This window comes from Schistocerca gregaria, chromosome 3 (assembly GCF_023897955.1).
Source record: "Schistocerca gregaria isolate iqSchGreg1 chromosome 3, iqSchGreg1.2, whole genome shotgun sequence".
Classification (NCBI taxonomy): domain Eukaryota; kingdom Metazoa; phylum Arthropoda; class Insecta; order Orthoptera; family Acrididae; genus Schistocerca; species Schistocerca gregaria.
In genome coordinates, this window is record NC_064922.1 from 272,479,229 (window position 1) to 272,501,225 (window position 21,997).

General features: G+C 43.8%; 1 protein-coding gene across 4 annotated transcripts in view; it reads left to right on the forward strand.

The window, feature by feature from the left end:
• Positions 1–21,997, forward strand: part of LOC126354666 (syntaxin-8) — a 64,576-nt gene that overhangs the window by 35,378 nt on the left and 7,201 nt on the right. For 2 of the 4 annotated variants that reach the window (XM_050004453.1, XM_050004452.1), the window contains 3 exons: positions 5,459–5,551; positions 7,580–7,681; positions 20,613–20,747. In XM_050004453.1, the coding sequence (XP_049860410.1) occupies positions 5,459–5,551; positions 7,580–7,681; positions 20,613–20,671 (254 nt within the window). In that variant the 3' untranslated portion in view covers positions 20,672–20,747. The remainder of the gene's footprint in view (positions 1–5,458; positions 5,552–7,579; positions 7,682–20,612; positions 20,748–21,997) is intronic. The other 2 variants (XM_050004451.1, XM_050004450.1) reach the window with 1 other exon arrangement.

The window sequence follows — 21,997 nt, forward strand, 5'->3', positions numbered from 1 at the left end:
TCTCTCTCTCTCTCCCCCTCTCTCCCCCTCTCTCCCTCTCTCCCTCTCTCCCCCTCCCTCTCTCTCCCCCCCCAGTCTCTATCTGTGTGATATATATATATATATATATATATATATATATATATATATTCCCGGGAGCGGAAAGACTTACCTGTGTATGTATAGATGGATGTGTGTGTGTGTGTGTGTGTGGGTGTGCGCGCGTGTGCGCGCGCGCGAGTATATACCTATCCTTTTTTCCCCCTAAGGTAAGTCTTTCCGTTCCCGGGATTGGAATGACTCCTTACCCTCTCCCTTAAAACCCACATCCTTTCATCTTTCCTTTCCCTGACGAAGCAGCCGCCGGTTGCGAAAGCTAAAAAATCTGTGTGTGTGTTTGTGTGTTTTATTCATTGTGCCTATCTACCGGCGCTTTCCCGCTTGGTAAGTCTTGGAATATATATATATATAACGAACACACACACAAAATTACTAGCTTTCGCAACCGATGGTTGCTTCTTCAGGAAAGAGGGAAAGACGAAAGGATGTGGGTTTTAAGGGAGAGGGTAAAGAGTCATTCCAATCCCGGGAGCGGAAAGACTTCCCTTAGGGGGAAAAAAGGACAGGTGTACACTCGCACACACACACATATCCATCCGCACATACACAGACACAAGCAGACATATTTAAAGGCAAAGAGTAGAGGCAGAGATGTCAGTCGAGGCGGAAGTACAGAGGCAAAGAAGTTGTTGAAAGACAGGTGAGGTATGAGCGGCGGCAACTTGAAATTAGTGGAGGTTGAGGCCTGGCGGATATCGAGAAGAGAGGATATACTGAAGGGCGAGTTCCCATCTCCGGAGTTTGGATAAGTTGGTGTTAGTGGGAAGTATCCAGATAACTCGGACGGTGTAACACTGTGCCAAGATGTGCTGGCCGTGCACCAAGGCATGTTTAGCCACAGGGTGATCCTCATTACCAACAAACACTGTCTGCCTATGTCCATTCATGTGAATGGACAGTTTGTTGCTGGTCATTCCCACATAGAAAGCGTCACTGTGTAGGCAGGTCAGTTGGTAAATCACGTGGGTGCTTTCACATGTGGCTCTCCCTTTGATCGTGTACACCTTCCGGGATACAGGACTGGAGTAGGTGGTGGTGGGAGGGTGCATAGGACAGGTTTTACACCGGGGGCGGTTGCAAGGATAGGAGCCAGAGGGTAGGGGAGGTGGTTTGGGGATTTCATAGGGATGAACCAAGAGGTTACGAAGGTTAGGTGGACGGCGGAAAGACACTCTTGGTGGAGTGGGGAGGATTTCATGAAGGATGGATCTCATTTCGGGGCAGGATTTTAGGAAGTCGTATCCCTGCTGGAGAGCCACATTCAAGGTCTGATCCAGTCCCGGGAAGTATTCTGTTACAAGTGGGGCACTTTTGTGGTTCTTCTGTGAGAGGTTCTCGGTTTGAGGGGATGAGGAAGTGGCTCTGGTTATCTGCTTCTGTACCAGTTTGGGAGGGTAGTTGCGGGATGCGAAAGCTGTTTTCAGGTTGTTGGTGTAATGGTCGAGGGATTCAGGACTGGAGCAGATTCGTTTGCCACGAAGGCCTAGGCTGTAGGGAAGGGACCGTTTGATATGGAATGGGTGGCAGCTGCCATAATGGAGGTACTGTTGCTTGTTGGTGGGTTTGATGTGGACGGATGTGTGCAGCTGGCCATTGGACAGATGGAGGTCTAGACGTTGACCTGGCAGGTCGATAGACACACAAACAAACACAAAAAATTTTAGCTTTCGCAACCAACGGTTGCTTCGTCAGGAAAAGGGGGAAGGAGAGGGAAAGACGAAAGGATGTTAGTTTTAAGGGAGAGGGTAAGGAGTCATCCTAATCCTGGGAGTGAAAAGACTTATCTTAGGGGCAAAAACGGAAAAAGGAAGGAAGAAAGGACGGGTATACACTCACACACACACACCTATCCATCCACACATATACAGACACAAGCAGACATAATCACCCTCACAACACCCCCACAACGACCCCATTAAGTTTTATTTACATTCCCTCCGCAAACATGCCTTCGCCCTAGCCACGTTGCGCTCCCATATTTTATTTTCTCTGGCTTGTCTGACATTTGGCAATACTCCCAAAGGCCTCACACTTAAAGTTGCTATCTCTGGCTGCAACCCTTCTTTCCATCAGTCCCTAAACCAGTTCCAAACTGAACAATCCATTGCCCTCACCCACCTAATCCTTCACCTACACATCAACTCAGCCAATAAACACACCCGTCAACTCCTATCCTTAATAAAAGTCCTCAATCTTTCCTCTCCCACATCCACACCGGCTGTTCACAGCATCCTCCTACAGGCCAACCACAAATTAGAACAGCATGCCACCCTCCACCTCAAAAAACTACCCAATCTCCTGGTTTCCCACCTCCAGAAAGGCAACTCAATCACCCTTCACAACCTTTCCAGCAAACCTCAACCTCCTTTCATTGCACACAAACCCAGTCTCTCCCATCTACTGAATCTCCCACTTCCAGCTCCAATCACTCCAAAACCTCAAAATTCCAATCAACACAATCTGGAACCACATCACCCTAATTCAGTAGTTAACCTTTCCTCCAAACCTCTCTTCCAATCCGAAACCTCTGTCCTTTCCAAAGGCCTCACCTTCCGCCCCACTCCTAGGTTCAACCAAACAGCCCTCGTCAAAGATTTACTGTGCTACACTCGTACTCTCTGCTGGAAATATCACTTTGCCACGAAGAAAAATGATCCTAATCCTACTCCTAATGATCCAACTCCCCAAGACACTATCCAAATTGAACCCTGCCTGGAACAGTTCTGTCCTCCGTCACAGCGGGACCCTCCTCCTCTTCCTCAAAATCACCCTCTCCAAACCTTCCAGGAATTTCTCACTTCCAGCCTTGACTCTCAATCCTTCTTAAGAAACCTTAATCCTACTCTCAACATCACCACTGCTGAAGCCCAAGCTATCAGTGATTTGAAGGCTGACCGATCCATCGTCATTCTTCCGGCGGACAAGTGTTCCACGACCGTGGTACTTGATCGTCGGGAGTATGTGGCTGAAGGATTGCGTCAGCTTTCAGACGACACCACATACAAAGTTTGCCAAGGTAATCCCATTCCTGATGTCCAGGCGGAGCTTCAAGGAATCCTCAGAACCTTAGGCCCTCTACAAAACCTTTCACCTGACTCCATCAAACTCCTGACCCCACCGACACCCCGCACCCCTACCTTCTACCTTTTTCCTAAAATTCACAAACCCAATCATCCCGGCCGCCCCATTGTAGCTGGTTACCAAGCCCCCACAGAACGCATCTCTGCCTACGTAGATCAACACCTACAACCCATTACATGCAGTCTCCCATCCTTCATCAAAAACACCAACCACTTTCTAAAACGCCTGGAATCCTTACCCAGTCTGTTACCCCCGGAAACCATCCTTGTAACCATTGATGCCACTTCCCTATACACAAATACCCCGCACGTCCAGGGCCTCGCTGCAATGGAGCACTTCCTTTCACGCCGATCACCTGCGACGCTACCTAATACCTCTTTCTTCGTCACCTTAGCCAGCTTCATCCTGACCCACAACTTCTTCACTTTTGAAGGCCAGACACACCAACAATTAAAGGGAACAGCCATGGGTACCAGGATGGCCCCTTCGTATGCCAACCTATTTATGGGTCACTTAGAGGAAGCCTTCTTGATTACCCAAGCCTGCCAACCAAAAGTTTGGTACAGATTTATTGACGACATCTTCATGATCTGGACTCACAGTGAAGAACAACTCCTGAATTTCCTCTCCAACCTCAACTCCTTTGGTTCCATCAGATTCACCTGGTCGTACTCCAAATCCCATGCCACTTTCCTTGACGTTGACCTCCATCTGTCCAATGGGCAGCTTCACACATCCATCCACATCAAACCCACCAACAAGCAACAGTACCTCCATTATGACAGCTACCACCCATTCCATATCAAACGGTCCCTTCCCTACAGCCTAGGCCTTCGTGGCAAACGAATCTGCTCCAGTCCTGAATCCCTGAACCGTTACACCAACAACCTGAAAACAGCTTTCGCATCCCGCAACTACCCTCCCGACCTGGTACAAAAGCAAATAACCAGAGCCACTTCCTCATCCCCTCAAACCCAGAGCCTCTCACAGAAGAACCCTAAAAGTGCCCCACTTGTGACAGGATACTTCCCGGGACTGGATCAGACTCTGAATGTGGTCCTCCAGCAGGGATACGACTTCCTCAAATCCTGCCCTGAACTGAGATCCATCCTTCACGAAATCCTCCCCACTCCACCAAGAGTGTCTTTCCGCCATCCACCTAACCTTCGTAACCTCTTACTTCATCCCTATGAAATCCCCAAACCACCTTCCCTACCCTCTGGCTCCTACCCTTGTAACTGCCCCCGGTGTAAAACCTGTCCCATGCACCCTCCCACCACCACCTACTCCAGTCCTGTATCCCGGAAGGTGTACACGATCAAAGGCAGAGCCACATGTGAAAGCACCCACGTGATTTACCAACTGACCTTTCCTACACTGTGAAGCTTTCTATGTGGAAATGACCAGCAACAACTGTCCATTCGCATGAATGGACACAGGCAGACAGTGTTTGTTGGTAATGAGGATCACCCTGTGGCTAAACATGCCTTGGTGCACGGCCAGCACATCTTGGCACAGTGTTACACCGTGCGGGTTATCTGGATACTTCCCACTAACACCAACCTGTCAGAACTCCGGAGATGGGAACTTGCCCTTCAGTATATCCTCTCTTCTCGTTATTCGCCAGCCCTCAACGACCGCTACTTTCAAGTTGCCGCCACTCATACCTCACCTGTCTTTCAACAACATCTTTGCCTCTGTACTTCCGCCTCGACTGACATCTCTGCCTAAACTCTTTGCTTTTACAAATGTGTGCTTGTGTCTGTGTATGTGCGGATGGAAATGTGTGTGTGTGCGAGTGTATACCTGTCCTTTTTTCCCTTAGGGTAAGTCTTTCCACTCCCGGGATTGGAATGACTCTTTACCCTCTCCCTTAAAACCCACATCCTTTCGTCTTTCCCTCTTTCCTGAAGAGGCAACCGTTGGTTGCAAAAGCTTGAATTTTGTGTGTATGTTTGTGTATCTATCGGCCTGCCAAAACTTTTGTTTGGTAAGTCACATCAACACACACACACACACACACACACACACACACACACACACACACACACACATATAAGAATGCTTGTTCAGAAGCTAAACTTTGATGGTCAAGTTGTTTTTTATATGTTCATCACAACAACTACTTTTCACTATATGGTTAGTAGTTGTCTTTCCTCATTCCTTTATGCATTGAGTATGGCTATTGTATCATGTCATATGAGCTGTGGCAATGAAATTTTCCATTTATTTATTTTAAGGGGAATTCTGTTAACATACATATTTATTGTTATTACAGCACAAGACCAGGGTCTGGATGAACTCTCTAAAATAATATCCAGGCAAAAACAGATTGCTGTAGCTATAACTGATGAAGTGGAATTTCAGAATGGTAAGTAGCCATAGAAAATATGAAGTATTAAGTTTCTAATAGTATTTGTTTCCGTGTTGTTAGTCAAAAAAGTGCATTTTCTTAGAAAATGCATAGTAATTCTTCATTGCATCCTCTGGACAGCGCATCCCTGCATTGTATTTCCTCCTCTTATCAAAATATTGTGCAGATAAGCTGACTGCAAATGTGTGTCAACAGGATTGAATATTTTCTTATTTTCTTATATGTAGCAAATCTGTGAATATGTTTTTTGAAGTAATGCCTATAGTTTAAGAAAGTTTAGTTCAATTTTTGTCTTTACGTGCTACAAATGCAACTAGATACTATATTAATAATACTAGAGAAGGAAAGTTGCTACTCACCATATAGCAGAGATGTTGAGTCGCAGTTAGGTACAACAAACAGTTCTCACAATTATAGCTTTTGACCATTAAGGCCTTTGTCAACAGTAGACACACATGTGTCTGCAGTCTCGGGCAACTGAAACCACACATTCATACTTTAATGCAACGGGAGAATGATTTCATAACAGATATGGTTGACAAGATCTATTATATAAAGCAAAAATTAATCCTGTGCAAAAATCAGCTTCATGTTCATGACATGGAATGTTTCCCAGAACTTGAGGCAGTAATTTCTGGACCAGACATGACTGAGTATGTTTCTGCTATTGAAACATTTCATCATGATTCCAAGACTTTGCACGTGCAAAACTGATTTTGATTTATTTGTCTGACCATTCTTGCTTGTAGCTGCTGATGCACCTCCTGTGTAGCACCCAGTTCAATGACCTGTTTGCCCAATCCAAGAATTTACAACAATCTTATAAAATGTTATCCCTAGAACTGTAGCCTTGACTACACAGACAAGCTGCTAAAGTTAGTTTAGTTTTTGGTTCAGCATTTGTCTGGGAACAGTTTTCTGTTATGAAACTGAGAAAGTCCCTCCAGTGTTTGGGTTTAACGGATTTTAATTTGCCTAACACGAGTGTGTATCATGAATCCTAGCACCATATATATAACGTATTCTAAAATCAAAATGTGTATAAATTAATAAACATCGTAACTTAATGTTAATGCCTGTGTGTAAAGCTTACTGTAGTGCTGCTCACAGCATCAGCAGTGTATAATGTAATTATTACAGTAAGTAGTAAAGTTGTTGCTTTGGTGGGAAAATAAAAAGTTGAAAATAAGCACTATGGGTACTGATAAAAGCATGCTGCAACATTTGCATATTAGAAGTAGTCACACTGTGTTGCAATCATGTCTTCCCAAGTTTCCCGCTTGTACAGTCTTTGGCATACTACTGGACTCATGAAGTGTGGACATGCATTAGGAGTGCAAATTTTGGCCAGACCTGACATAGCATTGATATTATGGGGTGTAATTGGCTCACACACCTGATAATTTGTGTGGCAGACATTGCATTTTTGACATATTAATACCAGTGGCTATGACATACGTTTAAGGATTTGTGATGTTGTTTCTCAGCAAGGTAATACGAGACCACTTGATGCCGATGCTGTCTTGACCTACCTTGTTACAGAAGATGTTCGGTTGTTTTTCTGACGAGTGTGTCCTGTAGATCTCTCATACACTGAATTCATCTGGTCATGGGATTACAGAGACACTGGCATGCCCTCATTTTTAGCCACTACAATAGGTGAACTCTGGCATAGAGTTGGAGCAAAAAGGAATGATGGAACTGTTTCTGCCAACCAATCTTAGTTCAGCTCAGTGCCCAGACAGCTTAGGAAAATGGTTACTGCCAGAGATAGCAGTTGTGTGTTCTAGATTTTGCATCTTATACACTGTCAGATCACCTATAGATTCATTCATGCATTCTTCTCACTATACTGTATATGCACAGTAAATGAAATTTGGTCACTCCCTTTTCTTACTGGAGTTGCAGGTGTAAGGGCCAAGAGTGTGTATATCTAGGGTACACTTCTTAGTAACCCTCATTTTACACTATTGCCATATGGGAATGGTTTTTAAACCATACATAAAACCTTTCTTTTTTTCACAGAGGTAATAGATGATCTGGCTGATCATATGGACAGAACGGATGCAAGAGTAGTAGACGGGACAAGGCAAATAAGAGTTGTTGGACAGAAGGATAAAACATGGGGTGAGTATCAATTCTAAATAGTGAATGTTACATTTTTGACAAATCTTAAAATATAAATATATATATATTAAAAACAAAGATTCCAAGACTTACCAATCAGGAAAGTGCCGGTAGATAGGCACAATAAATAAAACACACACACAGAATTTCTAGCTTTCACAACCGACTGTTGCTTCTTCAGAAAAGAGGGAAGGAGAGGGAAAGACAAAAGGATGTGGGTTTTAAGGGAGAGGGTAAGGAGTCCTTCCAATCCCGGGAGCCGAAAGACTTCCCTTAGGGGGAAAAAAGGACAGGTGTACACTCGCGCACACACACACATATCCATCCGCACATACACAGTCACAAGCAGACATTTGTAAAGGCAAAGAGTTCGGCAGAGATGTCAGTCGAGGTGGAAGTACAGAGGCAAAGAAGTTGTTGAATGACAGGTGAGGTATGAGCGGCGGCAACTTGAAATTAGCGGAGGTTGAGGCCTGGCGGATATCGAGAAGAGAGGATATACTGAAGGGCGAGTTCCCATCTCCGGAGTTCGGATAGGTTGGTGTTGGTGGGAAGTATCCAGATAACCCAGACAGTGTTACACTGTGCCAAGATGTGCTGGCCGTGCACCAAGGCATGTTTAGCCACAGGGTGATCCTCATTACCAACAAATCACTGTCTGCCTGTGTCCATTCATGCGAATGGACAGTTTGTTGCTGGTCATTCCCACATAGAAAGCGTCACTGTGTAGGCAGGTCAGTTGGTAAATCACGTGGGTGCTTTCACACGTGGCTCTGCCTTTGATCGTGTACACCTTCCGGGTTACAGGACTGGAGTAGGTGGTGGTGGAGGGTGCATAGGACAGGTTTTACACCGGGGGCGGTTACAAGGGTAAGAGCCAGAGGGTAGGGAAGGTGGTTTGGGGATTTCATAGGGATGAACCAAGAGGTTACGAAGGTTAGGTGGACGGCGGAAAGACACTCTTGGTGGAGTGGGGAGGATTTCATGAAGGATGGATCTCATTTTGGGGCAGGATTTTAGGAAGTCGTATCCCTGCTGGAGAGCCACATTCAGGTCTGATCCAGTCCCGGGAAGTATCCTGTCACAAGTGGGGCACTTTTAGGGTTCTTCTGTGAGAGGTTCTGGGTTTGAGGGGATGAGGAAGTGGCTCTGGTTATTTGCTTTTGTACCAGGTCGGAAGGGTAGTTGCGGGATGCGAAAGCTGTTTTCAGGTTGTTGGTGTAATGGTTCAGGGATTCAGGACTGGAGCAGATTCGTTTGCCACGAAGGCCTAGGCTGTAGGGAAGGGACCGTTTGATATGGAATGGGTGGTAGCTGTCATAATGGAGGTACTGTTGCTTGTTGGTGGGTTTGATGTGGATGGATGTGTGAAGCTGCCCATTGGACAGATGGAGGTCAACGTCAAGGAAAGTGGCATGGGATTTGGAGTACGACCAGGTGAATCTGATGGAACCAAAGGAGTTGAGGTTGGAGAGGAAATTCAGGAGTTGTTCTTCACTGTGAGTCCAGATCATGAAGATGTCGTCAATAAATCTGTACCAAACTTTTGGTTGGCAGGCTTGGGTAACCAAGAAGGCTTCCTCTAAGTGACCCATAAATAGGTTGGCATACGAGGGGGCCATCCTGGTACCCATGGCTGTTCCCTTTAATTGTTGGTGTGTCTGGCCTTCAAAAGTGAAGAAGTTGTGGGTCAGGATGAAGCTGGCTAAGGTGACGAGGAAAGAGGTATTAGGTAGGCGTCACAGGTGATCGGCATGAAAGGAAGTGCTCCATTGCAGCGAGGCCCTGGACGTGCGGGGTATTTGTGTATAGGGAAGTGGCATCAATGGTTACAAGGATGGTTTCCGGGGGTAACAGACTGGGTAAGGATTCCAGGCGTTCGAGAAAGTGGTTGGTGTCTTTGATGAAGGATGGGAGACTGCATGTAATGGGTTGAAGGTGTTTATCTACGTAGGCAGAGATGTGTTCTGTGGGGGCTTGGTAACCAGCTACAATGGGGCGGCCGGGATGATTGGGTTTGTGAATTTTAGGAAAAAGGTAGAAGGTAGGAGTGCGAGGTGTCGGTGGGGTCAGGAGTTTGATGGAGTCAGGTGAAAGGTTTTGTAGGGGGCCTAAGGTTCTGAGGATTCCTTGAAGCTCCGCCTGGACATCAGGAATGGGATTACCTTGGCAAACTTTGTATGTGGAGTTGTCTGAAAGCTACCGCAGCCCCTCTGCCACATACTCCCGACGATCAAGTACCACGGTCGTGGAACCCTTGTCAGCCGGAAGAATGATGATGGATCGGTCAGCTTTCAGATCACGGATACCTGGGCTTTGGTTGTTGTGATGTTGGGAGTAGGATTAAGGTTTTTCAAGAAAGATTGAGATGCAAGGCTGGAAGTGAGAAATTCCTGGAAGGTTTGGAGAGGGTGATTTTGAGGAAGAGGAGGTGGGTCCTGCTGTGATGGAGGACGGAACTGTTCCAGGCAGGGTTCCATTTGTATAGTGTCTTGGGGAGTTGGATCATTAGGAGTGGGATCAGGATTATTTTTCTTCATGGCAAAGTTATATTTCCAGCAGAGACTACGAGTGTAGGACAGTAAATCTTTGATGAGGGCTGTTTGGTTGAACATGGGAGTGGGGCTGAAGGTGAGGCCTTTGGAAAGGACAGAGGTTTCGGATTGGAAGAGAGGTTTGGAGGACAGGTTAACTACTGAATTGGGGTGTTGTGGTTCCAAATTGTGTTGACTAGAATTTTGGGGTGTTGGGGGGAGTGGAGCTGGAAGTGGGAGATTGAGAAGATGGGAGAGACTGGGTCTATGTGCAATGAGAGGAGGTTGAGGTTTGTTGGAAAGGTTGTGGAGGGTGAGTGAGTTGCCTTTCTGGAGGTGGGAAACCAGGAGATTGGGTAGTTTTTTTAGGTGGAGGGTGGCATGCTGTTCTAATTTGCGGTTGGCCTGTAGGAGGATGCTATGAACTGCCGGTGTGGATGTGGGAGAGGAAAGATTGAGGACTTTGATTTGGGATAGGAGTTGACGGGTGTGTTCATTGGCCGAGTCGATGTATAGGTGAAGGATTAGGTGGGTGAGGGCTATGGATTGTGCATTTTGGAACTGGTATAAGTACTGATGGAAAGAAGGATTGCAGCCAGAGATGGGAACTTTAAGTGTGAGGCCTTTGGGGGTAATGCCAAATGTCAGACAAGCCTGAGTAAATAAAATATGGGAGCGTAATCTGGCTAGGGTGAAGGCATGTTTGCGGACGGAATGTAAATAAAATTTAATGGGGTCATTGTAGGGATGTTGTGGAGGTGACATGGTATTAGAAGGTGGAAAGGGTAATACGAGGTTAAAGTGAAAATAAATAGAAATATATGTAGGGAGAGATAAAGATGTGAAAAAGTCGAAGAAGTGTTGGTTTGAGATGAGCTATGTTGATCCTGTGCTGAACTTAGGTTGGTGAACAACAATGGGTGCAAAGGTTAGGTAGTTGTGTTGTATCCAAAACATGTTAAAGGGTGGGGAAAATCAGTAAAATTTCGAAAAAAGTTTACGAAAAAGTCTCGAAAAAAAAATTTCGAAAAAAGTTTTGAATAAAATGCATGTAAATGTATTCAAAGGACTGGTTATGTACTGGCAGGCAATGAAAATGGGGCTAACAATTGTTTGATGAAGAAATAATAACGTTTAAACCTGTGGGAAGCTGCTAAAAAATTATCGGTTATGTGGGAAAAACGGGAATGGAAATAAAACGAAAGTTGTTGGAAATAGCTGAGATGGTTGTTTAATGGGTGAAAGGAACTGAAGCTGTGAAATAGTATTCACGAGTTTACACGAAATGTTTGTAAACTTGGAACAGTGGATTTTATAGCAGCGGTTATGTTGAAACCGTTAAAAAATTTTAGGTTTTGGTTTGGAAGTAAATTACGTATTATAGAGTATAATTAGGCAGGATAAAAGGTATGGTAGATTACGGAAAAAGGGAAGATGAATAGAAGATTTCGAAATGCAACAGAGACAATAACAAACGTAATTGTTGGGTTCATATTAATGATGATGTGAATAAAATAGAAAGAAACTTCCACATGGGAAAAATATATTAAAAACGAAGATTCCAAGACTTACCAAGCGGGAAAGCGCCGGTAGATAGGCACAATAAATAAAACACACACACAGAATTTCTAGCTTTTGCAACCGACGGTTGCTTCTTCAGGAAAGAGGGAAGGAGAGGGAAAGACGAAAGGATGTGGGTTCTAAGGGAGAGGGTAAGGAGTCATTCCAATCCCGGGAGCGGAAAGACTTCCCTTAGGGGGGAAAAAAGGACAGGTGTACACTCGCGCGCCCACACACACACACACACACACACACACACACACACACACACACATATCCATCCGCACATACACAGACACAAGCAGACATTTGTAAAGGCAAAGAGTTCAGGCAGAGATGTCAGTCGAGGCGGAAGTACAGAGGCAAAGACAACATGTCTGCTTGTGTCTGTGTATGGATGGATGTGTGTGTGTGTGTGTGTGTGTGTGTGTGTGTGTGTGTGTGTGTGTGTGTGTGTGCGCGCGCGCGGGCGCGCGCGCGAGTATATATCTATCCTTTTTTCCCCCTAAGGTAAGTCTTTCCGCTCCCGGGATTGGAATGACTCCTTACCCTCTCCCTTAAAACCCACATCCTTTCGTCTTTCCCTCTCCTTCCTGAAGAAGCAACCATCGGTTGCGAAAGCTAGTAATTCTGTGTGTGTGTGTGTTTGTGTGTTTTGTTCATGTGCCTGTATATAAAGATTCCAAGACTTACCAAGCGGGAAAGCGCCGGCAGATGTTGTTTGCTTTCCCCCTCCCCTCGCCCCCTCCAGTTAGTTTTTCCACAGGGCTCAATGACCACTTGTTGTAGCTTTTAGAACTACACTGAGGTGACAAAAGTTGTGGGATAGCAATATGCACATACAAAGCTGGTGGTAGTACCATGTTCACAAGATATAAAATGAATGTGTATTGGCGGAGCTTTCATGTGTAGTCAGGTGATTAATGTGAGAAGGTTTCCGACATGCTTATGGCTGTAAACTGGAATTAACAAACTTCAGATGCGGAGTAGTGGTTGGAGCTATATGCATGGGGGATTCCATTTTAGAAATAATTAGAGAATTCAGTATTCTGAGATCTACAGTGTCGATATTATACTGAGGATATCAAATTTTGGATATTACTTCTCATCATGAACAACGTAGTGACTGACAGCCTTCACTTAATAACTGAGAGCAGCGGCGTTTGCATAGCATTGTCATTGCTAACACAAGCAACACTGTTGATCCGAATATTCTGTGTCTTTTAATCTCCAGTGCCTTGCATTCGCAGATCTAATGTGATGCGGTTTCCTCACCCACACCACACATCCTGCATTTGGGGGGTCATCTTCTGTTATCCCCATTGTATTTAGGTGTTTTTTGAAGTTCCCATGGCCTGTAAATAGTCCAACCATGAGTTTCATTTCTCTCCTGTTCAAGCGCAGGATTGAGAGACTTCTCTTAGAATATGGCTTTGGCATCAATACATTGCCATGTTTTTGATTTTGGATCTTAGCCCAATATTCTACATGCTGTCTTCTTGTCAAGTCTCATAGTTTTATTTTGATCATCGCCCTGGTGTTTGTCAGGACAGATTTCGGTCCAATAAATGGTGTCATCGCCCCTATCTTGGCCACTCTATCAGCTTGCTCATTACCACAAGTCCCTGAGTGACCAGGGAGCCACAATAGGTTTACCCTATTGCTTTCCCCTAGCTCCACAAGGACTTTGTGGCATTCTGCCACAATCTTTGATCTTGTTGCAGAGGCTGCCAATGCTTTCAGGGCTGCTTGGCTGTCTGAAGAAATGAAAATGCTACGACCTCTGTAGCAGCTTCACAAATTCTCCTCCACACTCACCCTGATGGCAGATATTTCTGCTTGAAACACAGTGGCCATCTTCCCTAAAGAAACTGCACTCTCCAGCCTTGGCTGCACTCCGTATACCCCAGCCCCATCACCTTTGTCTGTTTTTGAACCATCAGTGAACCAGACTATGTTCCCAGTATGGTGTCAAAATTTGTTCTCCCAGAGCTCTCTACTTCCAGTTAATACACTGAAAAGCTTGTTGAAGCAGCTGGGAGTTATTATATAGTCAGCCGACATCTCCCAAACCATACCTATGGTACCTCACTCAGTATTTTAGTGTGAGATCCTGGATACCCCAGTGAGTTCCAGGTTTTGCCAGTCTTTATCCTGTGTTCTCCAGCTGCTGACTCCATCTTTACCACAGGTGTAATGCGGACATGTCCAGCGTGGTTCCCATCCCAGCAGTGGGTGTGCTGCTAATTCTGCCTGTAAGGGCTGAGCAGGCCAATTTCTGCACTTCAGCAAGCTCCTTAGCAGCTGCCTGCTGATTTACCTTTTTCCACCACACTGTAGCCCCATAAGTGATCATAGGCCTTACTACTTTGGTGTATATCCAGTACATGCTCATGGGGATTAAGCTCCAGTTTTTACCACAAGCTCTCCTGGTACTCATTAAAATACCTTTCACCGTGGAACAGGTGTTCCTTATGAGAGAGGTCCACGATAGTTTCTCATCCAGGGCTACCCTTAGATATTTCACTATCCCCTTCACTGGTAGTGTTTCATTGAGAAGCTTGAGATTCTGATATGTGTGTTGGATCTGCTTCCTTGTAAATGATACTACAACATTCTTCTTAAGACTGATCCTTATATCCTGTTTCCTGCACCAATTTTGCACAATGTTCAGTGTTCCTTGTGCCATAGCTCTGAATGTACTTGAAAATTTGCCAAGTATTATTGTGACAAGATATTCTGCATATCCCTGGCAGAAGTTTCATTCTACAATGAGTTCTTCACCACAAGGTTCCACAGTAGAGGGGACAGGACCCATCCTTGTGGACAGCCTCTGGTGGTGTTGATTACCATTTTTTCTTGCATCTCAGTGGCTTCTACCTTTCTACCACTAAGCATGGCTCTAATCCACCTGCAAGTGGTGGTATCCAACCCATGCACCTCTGCTGCATTAACCATGGATTGTAAGGTTGTGTTGTTAAAACACCTTCGATGTCCAGGAAGGTGCAGAGGGCTATTTCCTAAAAGTGTAGTGGTTTCTCCACTTTCCCAACAAGTTTGTGGAGTGCAGTTTCACACAATTTTCCTGGTTGGTATGCATGTTCATTTATGTGTAGAGAAATCCTAGTTAACCTTCTCTGCTTAACATGCACATTGACCAGTTTTTCTAATGATTTAAGGAGAAAGAAGGACAGACTGATTGGTCTCATATCCTCGGCCATGGTATGATTAGTTCTACCTGGCTTCGGAATGAAGACAACCTTCACTGCTCTCCAGGCATTAGGAATGATTCCCGCTTCTGGGCTAACCCTAAATAACTTGCGTAAAAATCTTACTAGTTCACTCCTGCTTGTTGCAGGAGCACTGGAAAAATTCCATCCGTCCCAAGTGACTTGAATGGTTGGGATGTTCCCACCACCCATTGGATTTTACGATGGTCAAAACATTCTCTGGCAGATTCCCAGTTCTCCCTTCGAATACCTGAAAACTGATATCTCACGGGGATCTCATCCTGATCTATGTTGTCTGACAGAGTACATTGAGGAAAATGTGTCTTGAGTAGTTGTTCCAGCGATTCATGTGCTGTCCTTGTATACCCCCCCCCCCCCCCCCCCAAAAATCCTCTTTCCTTAAAGTTCCTCCTGGATTAGTTGGTATCCTAATGAGGATTTTGTGAAGTCTGGCCTGAGCAACTGTACCCTCTACCTCCTCACAGAATACCTTCCAGGATGTCTGCTTTGCTTGCTTAATTACAAGATTGTATTTGACAAGGGCCTCCCAATATTCTGTGCATTGACCTTTTCTTCTCACAAGGGTCTTTGTACCTGTTTCCTCTGTGGTTTCAGGTTGTTGTTCCACCAAGATACATTCCTATTCATTCACTGCCTATGCTACTTCCTCAAACTCTACTGGATTCCTTGTCGAAGTACTGACTTCCGATAGGCTTGAGTTGAGGTCCCTGCTATACGCCTCCCAGTCTGTTCTCCTTGGGTCCCTATAGGACGTGGTCTGTGGAATGGCCATTTCAACCTCGAGCTTACTATACATGTGGACTGATGAGGATGGCTCTAAAGCCACATGCCATTGTTTGACATAACGACCCATCATTGATGGAAATGAAGGTTATGTCAATTACCACTTCCCTTCTTATATTCCTAAATGTAGGTTCCTTGTCCGTATTGCAAACCTCAAATTTGTTACCTAGAATAAATTCTACTGTTGGTTTTGGTGCTACTCCACTCTTAAGTTGTGAGCATTATCATCGCATCCAACCAATAGTTGGTTGCCCTGTTGTACACAGGCTTCTGTCAGTCTCCTGACCTCCTGAGGAGGAGGAGCACTGTTCTTGTAAGGAAGGTATGCCGAGGCCATTACATACTCCCTCGTGATAACTTCCTCGCGTTGCCGCATCCTGATGGTCACTAAGTCCATAGAACAAAAGCCTGCCATCAGCATGAAGGGGATTCTACTTTTTACATAAATGCACATTCTGGAGTTTGTTATATTTCTAGCATAAACTAGGTTACCTCCAGTGCCGCCGAGGGCTGATACATCCCTTTATATAAATAGGGTTCCTGAATCAGGGCTACATCCATTTCCTGTCTTCCCAGAAGATGACTCAGGGCAGCAGTGCCCATTTACTGTGTTGCAGATTTATCTGCAGCACATTCAGTCTCCCTCTTGCCGTCATTATCGCTTCTTGATGGCTTTGATTACCCTGATGGCAACCTAAGAGAACCCCAAGAATAGTATCAGGTCCCATTCCCGCATTGTCTTCAGTGACTTCTCTCCAACTTCCACCACAAGGGTTTGGCCATTTGGTGCAACCTTTCAGTTGATTAACTTCCAATCCTCTGTCGAGACTTCCGTGTCTTGAAAACTTATTTTCTCAATCAGAGTCTCTGGAGAGGTATCCTTAAGGAGTTTTGGCACCCAGATTAATCTCTTTGCGGTCTTGAAGAGCTCAGCAGCTTCGCATCCTCCCACAGTGATATTAGGGGCACTTTTTCCTTAAGCCAGTCCACTGTACCCACCCCTTTACAGACAAAGACAAGAACACCGTGATACAGGTAGACTCTCCTGAATTTGGGCCCTGGACCAGCGTGTGTGTCCCCCCCCCCCCCCCTCCCTTCCTCTAAATCTTCTCAAAGAGCGCCATCTACATGAGCTTCTACTGTTGCAATTGATCTTGATCAGTGGATAGTTTTGCTGAATAACTGCCATCCTAGAAACTGAGACTGCAGTGCTATTGGTCTATTTCTCTAGTTCGTGCCTTGGCTTTTTCTGGATATGCTTATCCTGAGAAGTGGGAGTTCTCTTACTGCCTGCCCTCGATGTAGAAGGGGCCAGTCCTTTCTTGGAGGTCTTGGGCTCAAGCCCTTTTATTTTCTTACACTTTTGTTTAGGAAGCCACTCTTTCCCTTCATTTAGCTTTCGTTCTGTAAGAAGTTTCCTCCCCTGAGCCCCAGACAAGTCTTTGATCTTAATCCTGTCCAGCTTCTTATTAACCATTCCCACTTCTTGAACAGGTCCCCCTGTTAAGCTGAAGGGATGTTTCTCATTGGTTCCAACCTCAGTGTTTGGGTATCTGAGGTCCCAACTTGTTCCTCAGAATTGCTGTTTTCTTTCGTGTCCATTTTGACCCCATGAGAGTTGGGGGATCTAATTGGTCCACACCATGTAAACCCCAGGCGGAGCAAGGATAATTACTCAGGTAGGCCGCCCAGTATCCCTGAAGCTCCATTCAAACACATCTTCAATTTAGCATTTGAGAAATCTTTCACACAGGAGGATCATACAAACATACCGCAGTTTGAGTGTCCTACAGATTCCCGTATGGAAGACATAGTGATAGACATCCCTGGGGTTGTGAAGCAGCTGAATGGGTTGAAAATAAATAAATAAATCGCCAGGTCCTCATGGAATTCCAATTTGGTTTTACAGAGTGTACTCTACTGCATTGGCTCCTTCGTAGCTTGCATTTATCGCGAATCTCTTGCCCAACGTAAAGTCCCGAGTGACTGGAAAAAAGCACAGGTGATGCCTGTATATAAGAAGGGTAGAAGGACGGATTCTCAAAATTACAGATCAAAATCCTTAACATCAGTTTGTTGCAGGATTCTCGAACATATTCTCAGTTCGAATATAATGAATTTCCTTGAGACAGAGAAGTTGCTGTCCATGCATCAGCACCGCTTTAGAAAGCATCGCTCCTGCAAAATGCAACTCGCCCCTTTTTCACATGATATCTTGCGAACCATGGATGAAGGGTATCAGACGGATGCCATATCCCTTGACTTCCGGAAAGCGTTTGACTCGGTGCCCCACTGCAGACTCCTAACTAAGATATGAGCATATGGGATTGGTTCCCAAGTATGTGAGTAGCTCAAAGACTTCTTAAGTAATAGAACCCAGTACATTGTCCTCAATGGTGAGTGTTCATCGCAGGTGAGGGTATCACCTGGAGTGCCCCAGGGTAGTGTGGTAGGTCCACCGTTGTTTTCTATCTACATAAATGATCTTTTGAATAGGGTGGATAGCATCAGCTGATGATGCTGTGGTGTATAGGAAGGTGTCGTCGTTGAGTGACTGTTCCTACAGTTCCTACATACAAGATGACTTGGACAGGATTTGTGATTGGTGTAAAGAATGGCAGCTAACTCTAAATATAGATAAATGTAAATTAATGCAGAGGAATAGGAAAAAGTATCCTGTAATGTTTGAATACTCCATTAGTAGTGTAGTGCTTGACACAGTCACGCCAATTAAATATTTGGGCGTAACATTGCAGAGCGATATGAAGTGGGACAAGCATGTGATGGCAGTTGTGAGGAAGGCGGATAGTCGTCTTCGGTTCATTGGTAGAATTTTGGGAAGATGTGGTTCATATGTAAAGGAGACTGCTTATAAAATGCTAATACGACCTATTCTTGAGTACTGCTCGAGCGTTTGGGATCCCTATCAGGTCAGATTGAGGGAGGACATAGAGGCAATTTAGAGGTGGGCTGTTAGATTTGTTACTGGTAGGTTTGATCATCACGCAAGTGTTGCAGAAATGCTTCAGGAACTCGGGTGGGAGTCTCTAGAGGAAAGGTGGCGTTCTTTTTGTGAATCGCTAATGAGGAAATTTAGAGAACCAGCATTTTAGTCTGACTGCAGTACAGTTTTACTGCCGCCAACTTACTTTTCGCATGGAAGAACCACAAAGATAAGATAACAGATAATAGGGCTCATTCAGAGGCATATAGGCAGTCATTTTTCCCTCGTTCTGTTTGGGAATGGAACAGGGAGTGAAGATGCTAGTTGTGGTACAGGTACCCTCCGCCGCGCACCATATGGTGGATTGCGGAGTATGTATGTAGATGTAGATGTAGATGCAGATGCATGTAGTATTACCCATGTAAAAGTCTATGAAAGTTTTCTAAATGTTTGCAAATGGTATAACTGAGATGGAAGTGGGTATAACCTTGATAGTCACCTAGTCAGACGTGTAAGTGTGGCACAGTAATCCATACTTTTTTACCTGCTGCAAATTAGTTCTATCAGCTTTGTACAAGATGTGCCATTTGTAAATTATAATATTTTTTGTGGTGATATGTAAATCATGCATAAAAATTGTTTATGCTAAATTGGTATAATCTTTTGCCTCTGGAGGCTATATATAAATGTGCGTAGTATGGATGCTAGAGTCAATTGAAAGCATCCCTCAGTGGCTTTCACATTACTGCATAAATTGTTGTTAATGCACAAAAAATTGTAAATTCGAAGTAGTTTTTTCATAAGTAGCATCCAGAGTACTAGCATCACAAGTATACTTTTTTCATCATAAGAACTGTCTTTATAAGAGCTTGTTAACAGTAATGTGATATCTAGTTTCTCAATCTGATGATTGCTCAGACCTTGGTGTTCGTACATATGTTACATGAATACTTACTTCCGGATTAAAGGAGAGCACTTACTGAAAAACAGAAACACTGATTTGCTAAAAAGCAGAAGTATTGAGTTATCAGTAGGCACACACAAAAGAAACAGCATTTGCTTTTGATGAGCTACAGTAAAACACACACACACAAATGCATATGCACGCACCTCTGCGCCTACGTCTTGCTGGCTGGACTGACACTCATGCTTATCGACAACTTAATGCTTCTACTTTTTAGTAAGTGGTCTCCTTTAATTCAAAAGTATTTATAATCTACAACAACTTTTCTATAATGATTTCTGAATATTTGCCATATCTGCTGCCTCGACCACAGTGTTCAATGTAACCTGCCTGGGTGATCATTGTACATGGAGATTTCTGTACAACTGTGCTTCTATCAACTCAGCTCACTGTTTGTATGGCCTTATCAGATTCTTCTTGCAAGCCTTATACTTTCATTTGATGGAATGCTCAAATGCAGTGCCCTCACTCCAATCATGTTATTCTGACATGTAAAGCCACAATGTGTCTAATCTCATTCAAAATATTTAAACACTCTGCTTAAGTACTGTTACATATTATTGCATTATCACAGACTCCATTTAAGAGCAGCACTAACTTCCTTTCTTCACAATTTGTACCTGAACATCTAAATAAGGTTTAATTTATATAAGGCTAGAACTTTAAGTTGCAGAAGTTCAAAATCACGTCCCATATTGTTCTGATATTTCAGTCTATTCAATGTTGATGCATTTGAAATGTTAAGACACTTAAATGTTCATTCTATTCTTATACAATGCATTATTCTATAAATGATAGTGTATATACCACACGTTATAGAAGTGTCAAAAACATGAGCATTCATTTTTAAAAAGTGTCACAATATTGTCTTGGTTTAATTTTTTTTTTCCCCCAGGTTACTGGATAGTCATTGTGTTGTTGTTCATAGCAATAGTGGCTGTTGCTGTTGCATAGTGCTGGTGTATAAACTTGAAAGGATGGTTGTAAACAGAACTCAAAGGCTGATGTGGAAATTTCTACAAGAGATGGTGTAAGTGTGATTTCTTGCTGAAAATTTGTTTTTATGAGACCCTTTGGTTATGTAGTGTTGTCTGTGGCTTATGAAGTGACACTTCTGTAGGGGAAGTGGGGCAATGAAAATAAGCTCTACTGAAAAAGGAGAACAGGGAAAATTCTGAACGTACTTACATTAGGAACAAAATTACAGCATATGGAATTTATAAACAGAAGTTAAAAAGCACTGTAGGAGAATCACTTAGAAAGTTTTCAGAAAATAATGTGATCTTTTCAAAAAGAAACCTTTATATTTTCTCCAAATAGTCTACTTAGTGATGTATGCAGCAGTTTATCACTGAAGCAACATGTGAAGTGCACTTCCTTTGCGAAGTAATTCAGAAATGTATCATGGACAAATGTAGATTGTCTTGAAGTGAAACCCACTAATGGTTTATCACACTTTTGGGGCAAGGAAGAAATCATATGGAGCAAAATCTAGGTCATAGTGTGAACATGGGAATGACTGGATTCTAGACACCTCAAGAAATGCTTACGTGCTGGTTGTTATGTGAGCAGGTAGATTGTTATGGTAATATATGCCACACAAACCTACATTTGATCGCTGTTGTGGAATCTTCTGAAAATTGAATGACCACACAATAAGGATACTAATCTATAGCAAGTAAGGTACATTGTTCAAGTGGGATTGAGGTGGTGTCTTCAAATTCAGAGGAAAAAGTACACACCATTCTTTTTCCTGGATTCCTTGGTTTCTTCACTTGTTGTACGAGCTCTGTCAGTGAGACTGCATATGCATAGCTACCATCTTGCCTCTCAGTTACACTCATACATCCACTTTTTGTCATAAATTATGATGACAAATATAAATGTTGACATGACTTTATTAAATCTCTTAGTCATTCTTGAAAGGATTATAAAGATCAGGTCTCCTCTTTCTGATTATATGGCATGGTACTTATTGATTTTAAATCATCTTAAGATGGAACATCATCTAAGATCTTAGAGATGGGTGCCATTCCAATCCCAAGATTGGTAGGTGCAACTGATGTCCAGTTTAATCACCTTATCGCCCTCAAAATGTTGTATGATGAGGAGACTTCTGTATTCAAGAGAAGTTCCCACTTCTGAATTCCCTGACTCAGCAAAAGGTTGTTCAAAAATAAGGCGATGGATTCTGTCATTACCAAGAACATCGCTGAGGGCAATGATTTAAATTCAGAAACACTTTCAAATAATAAAAGTATCACTTGTGAACACTGATTT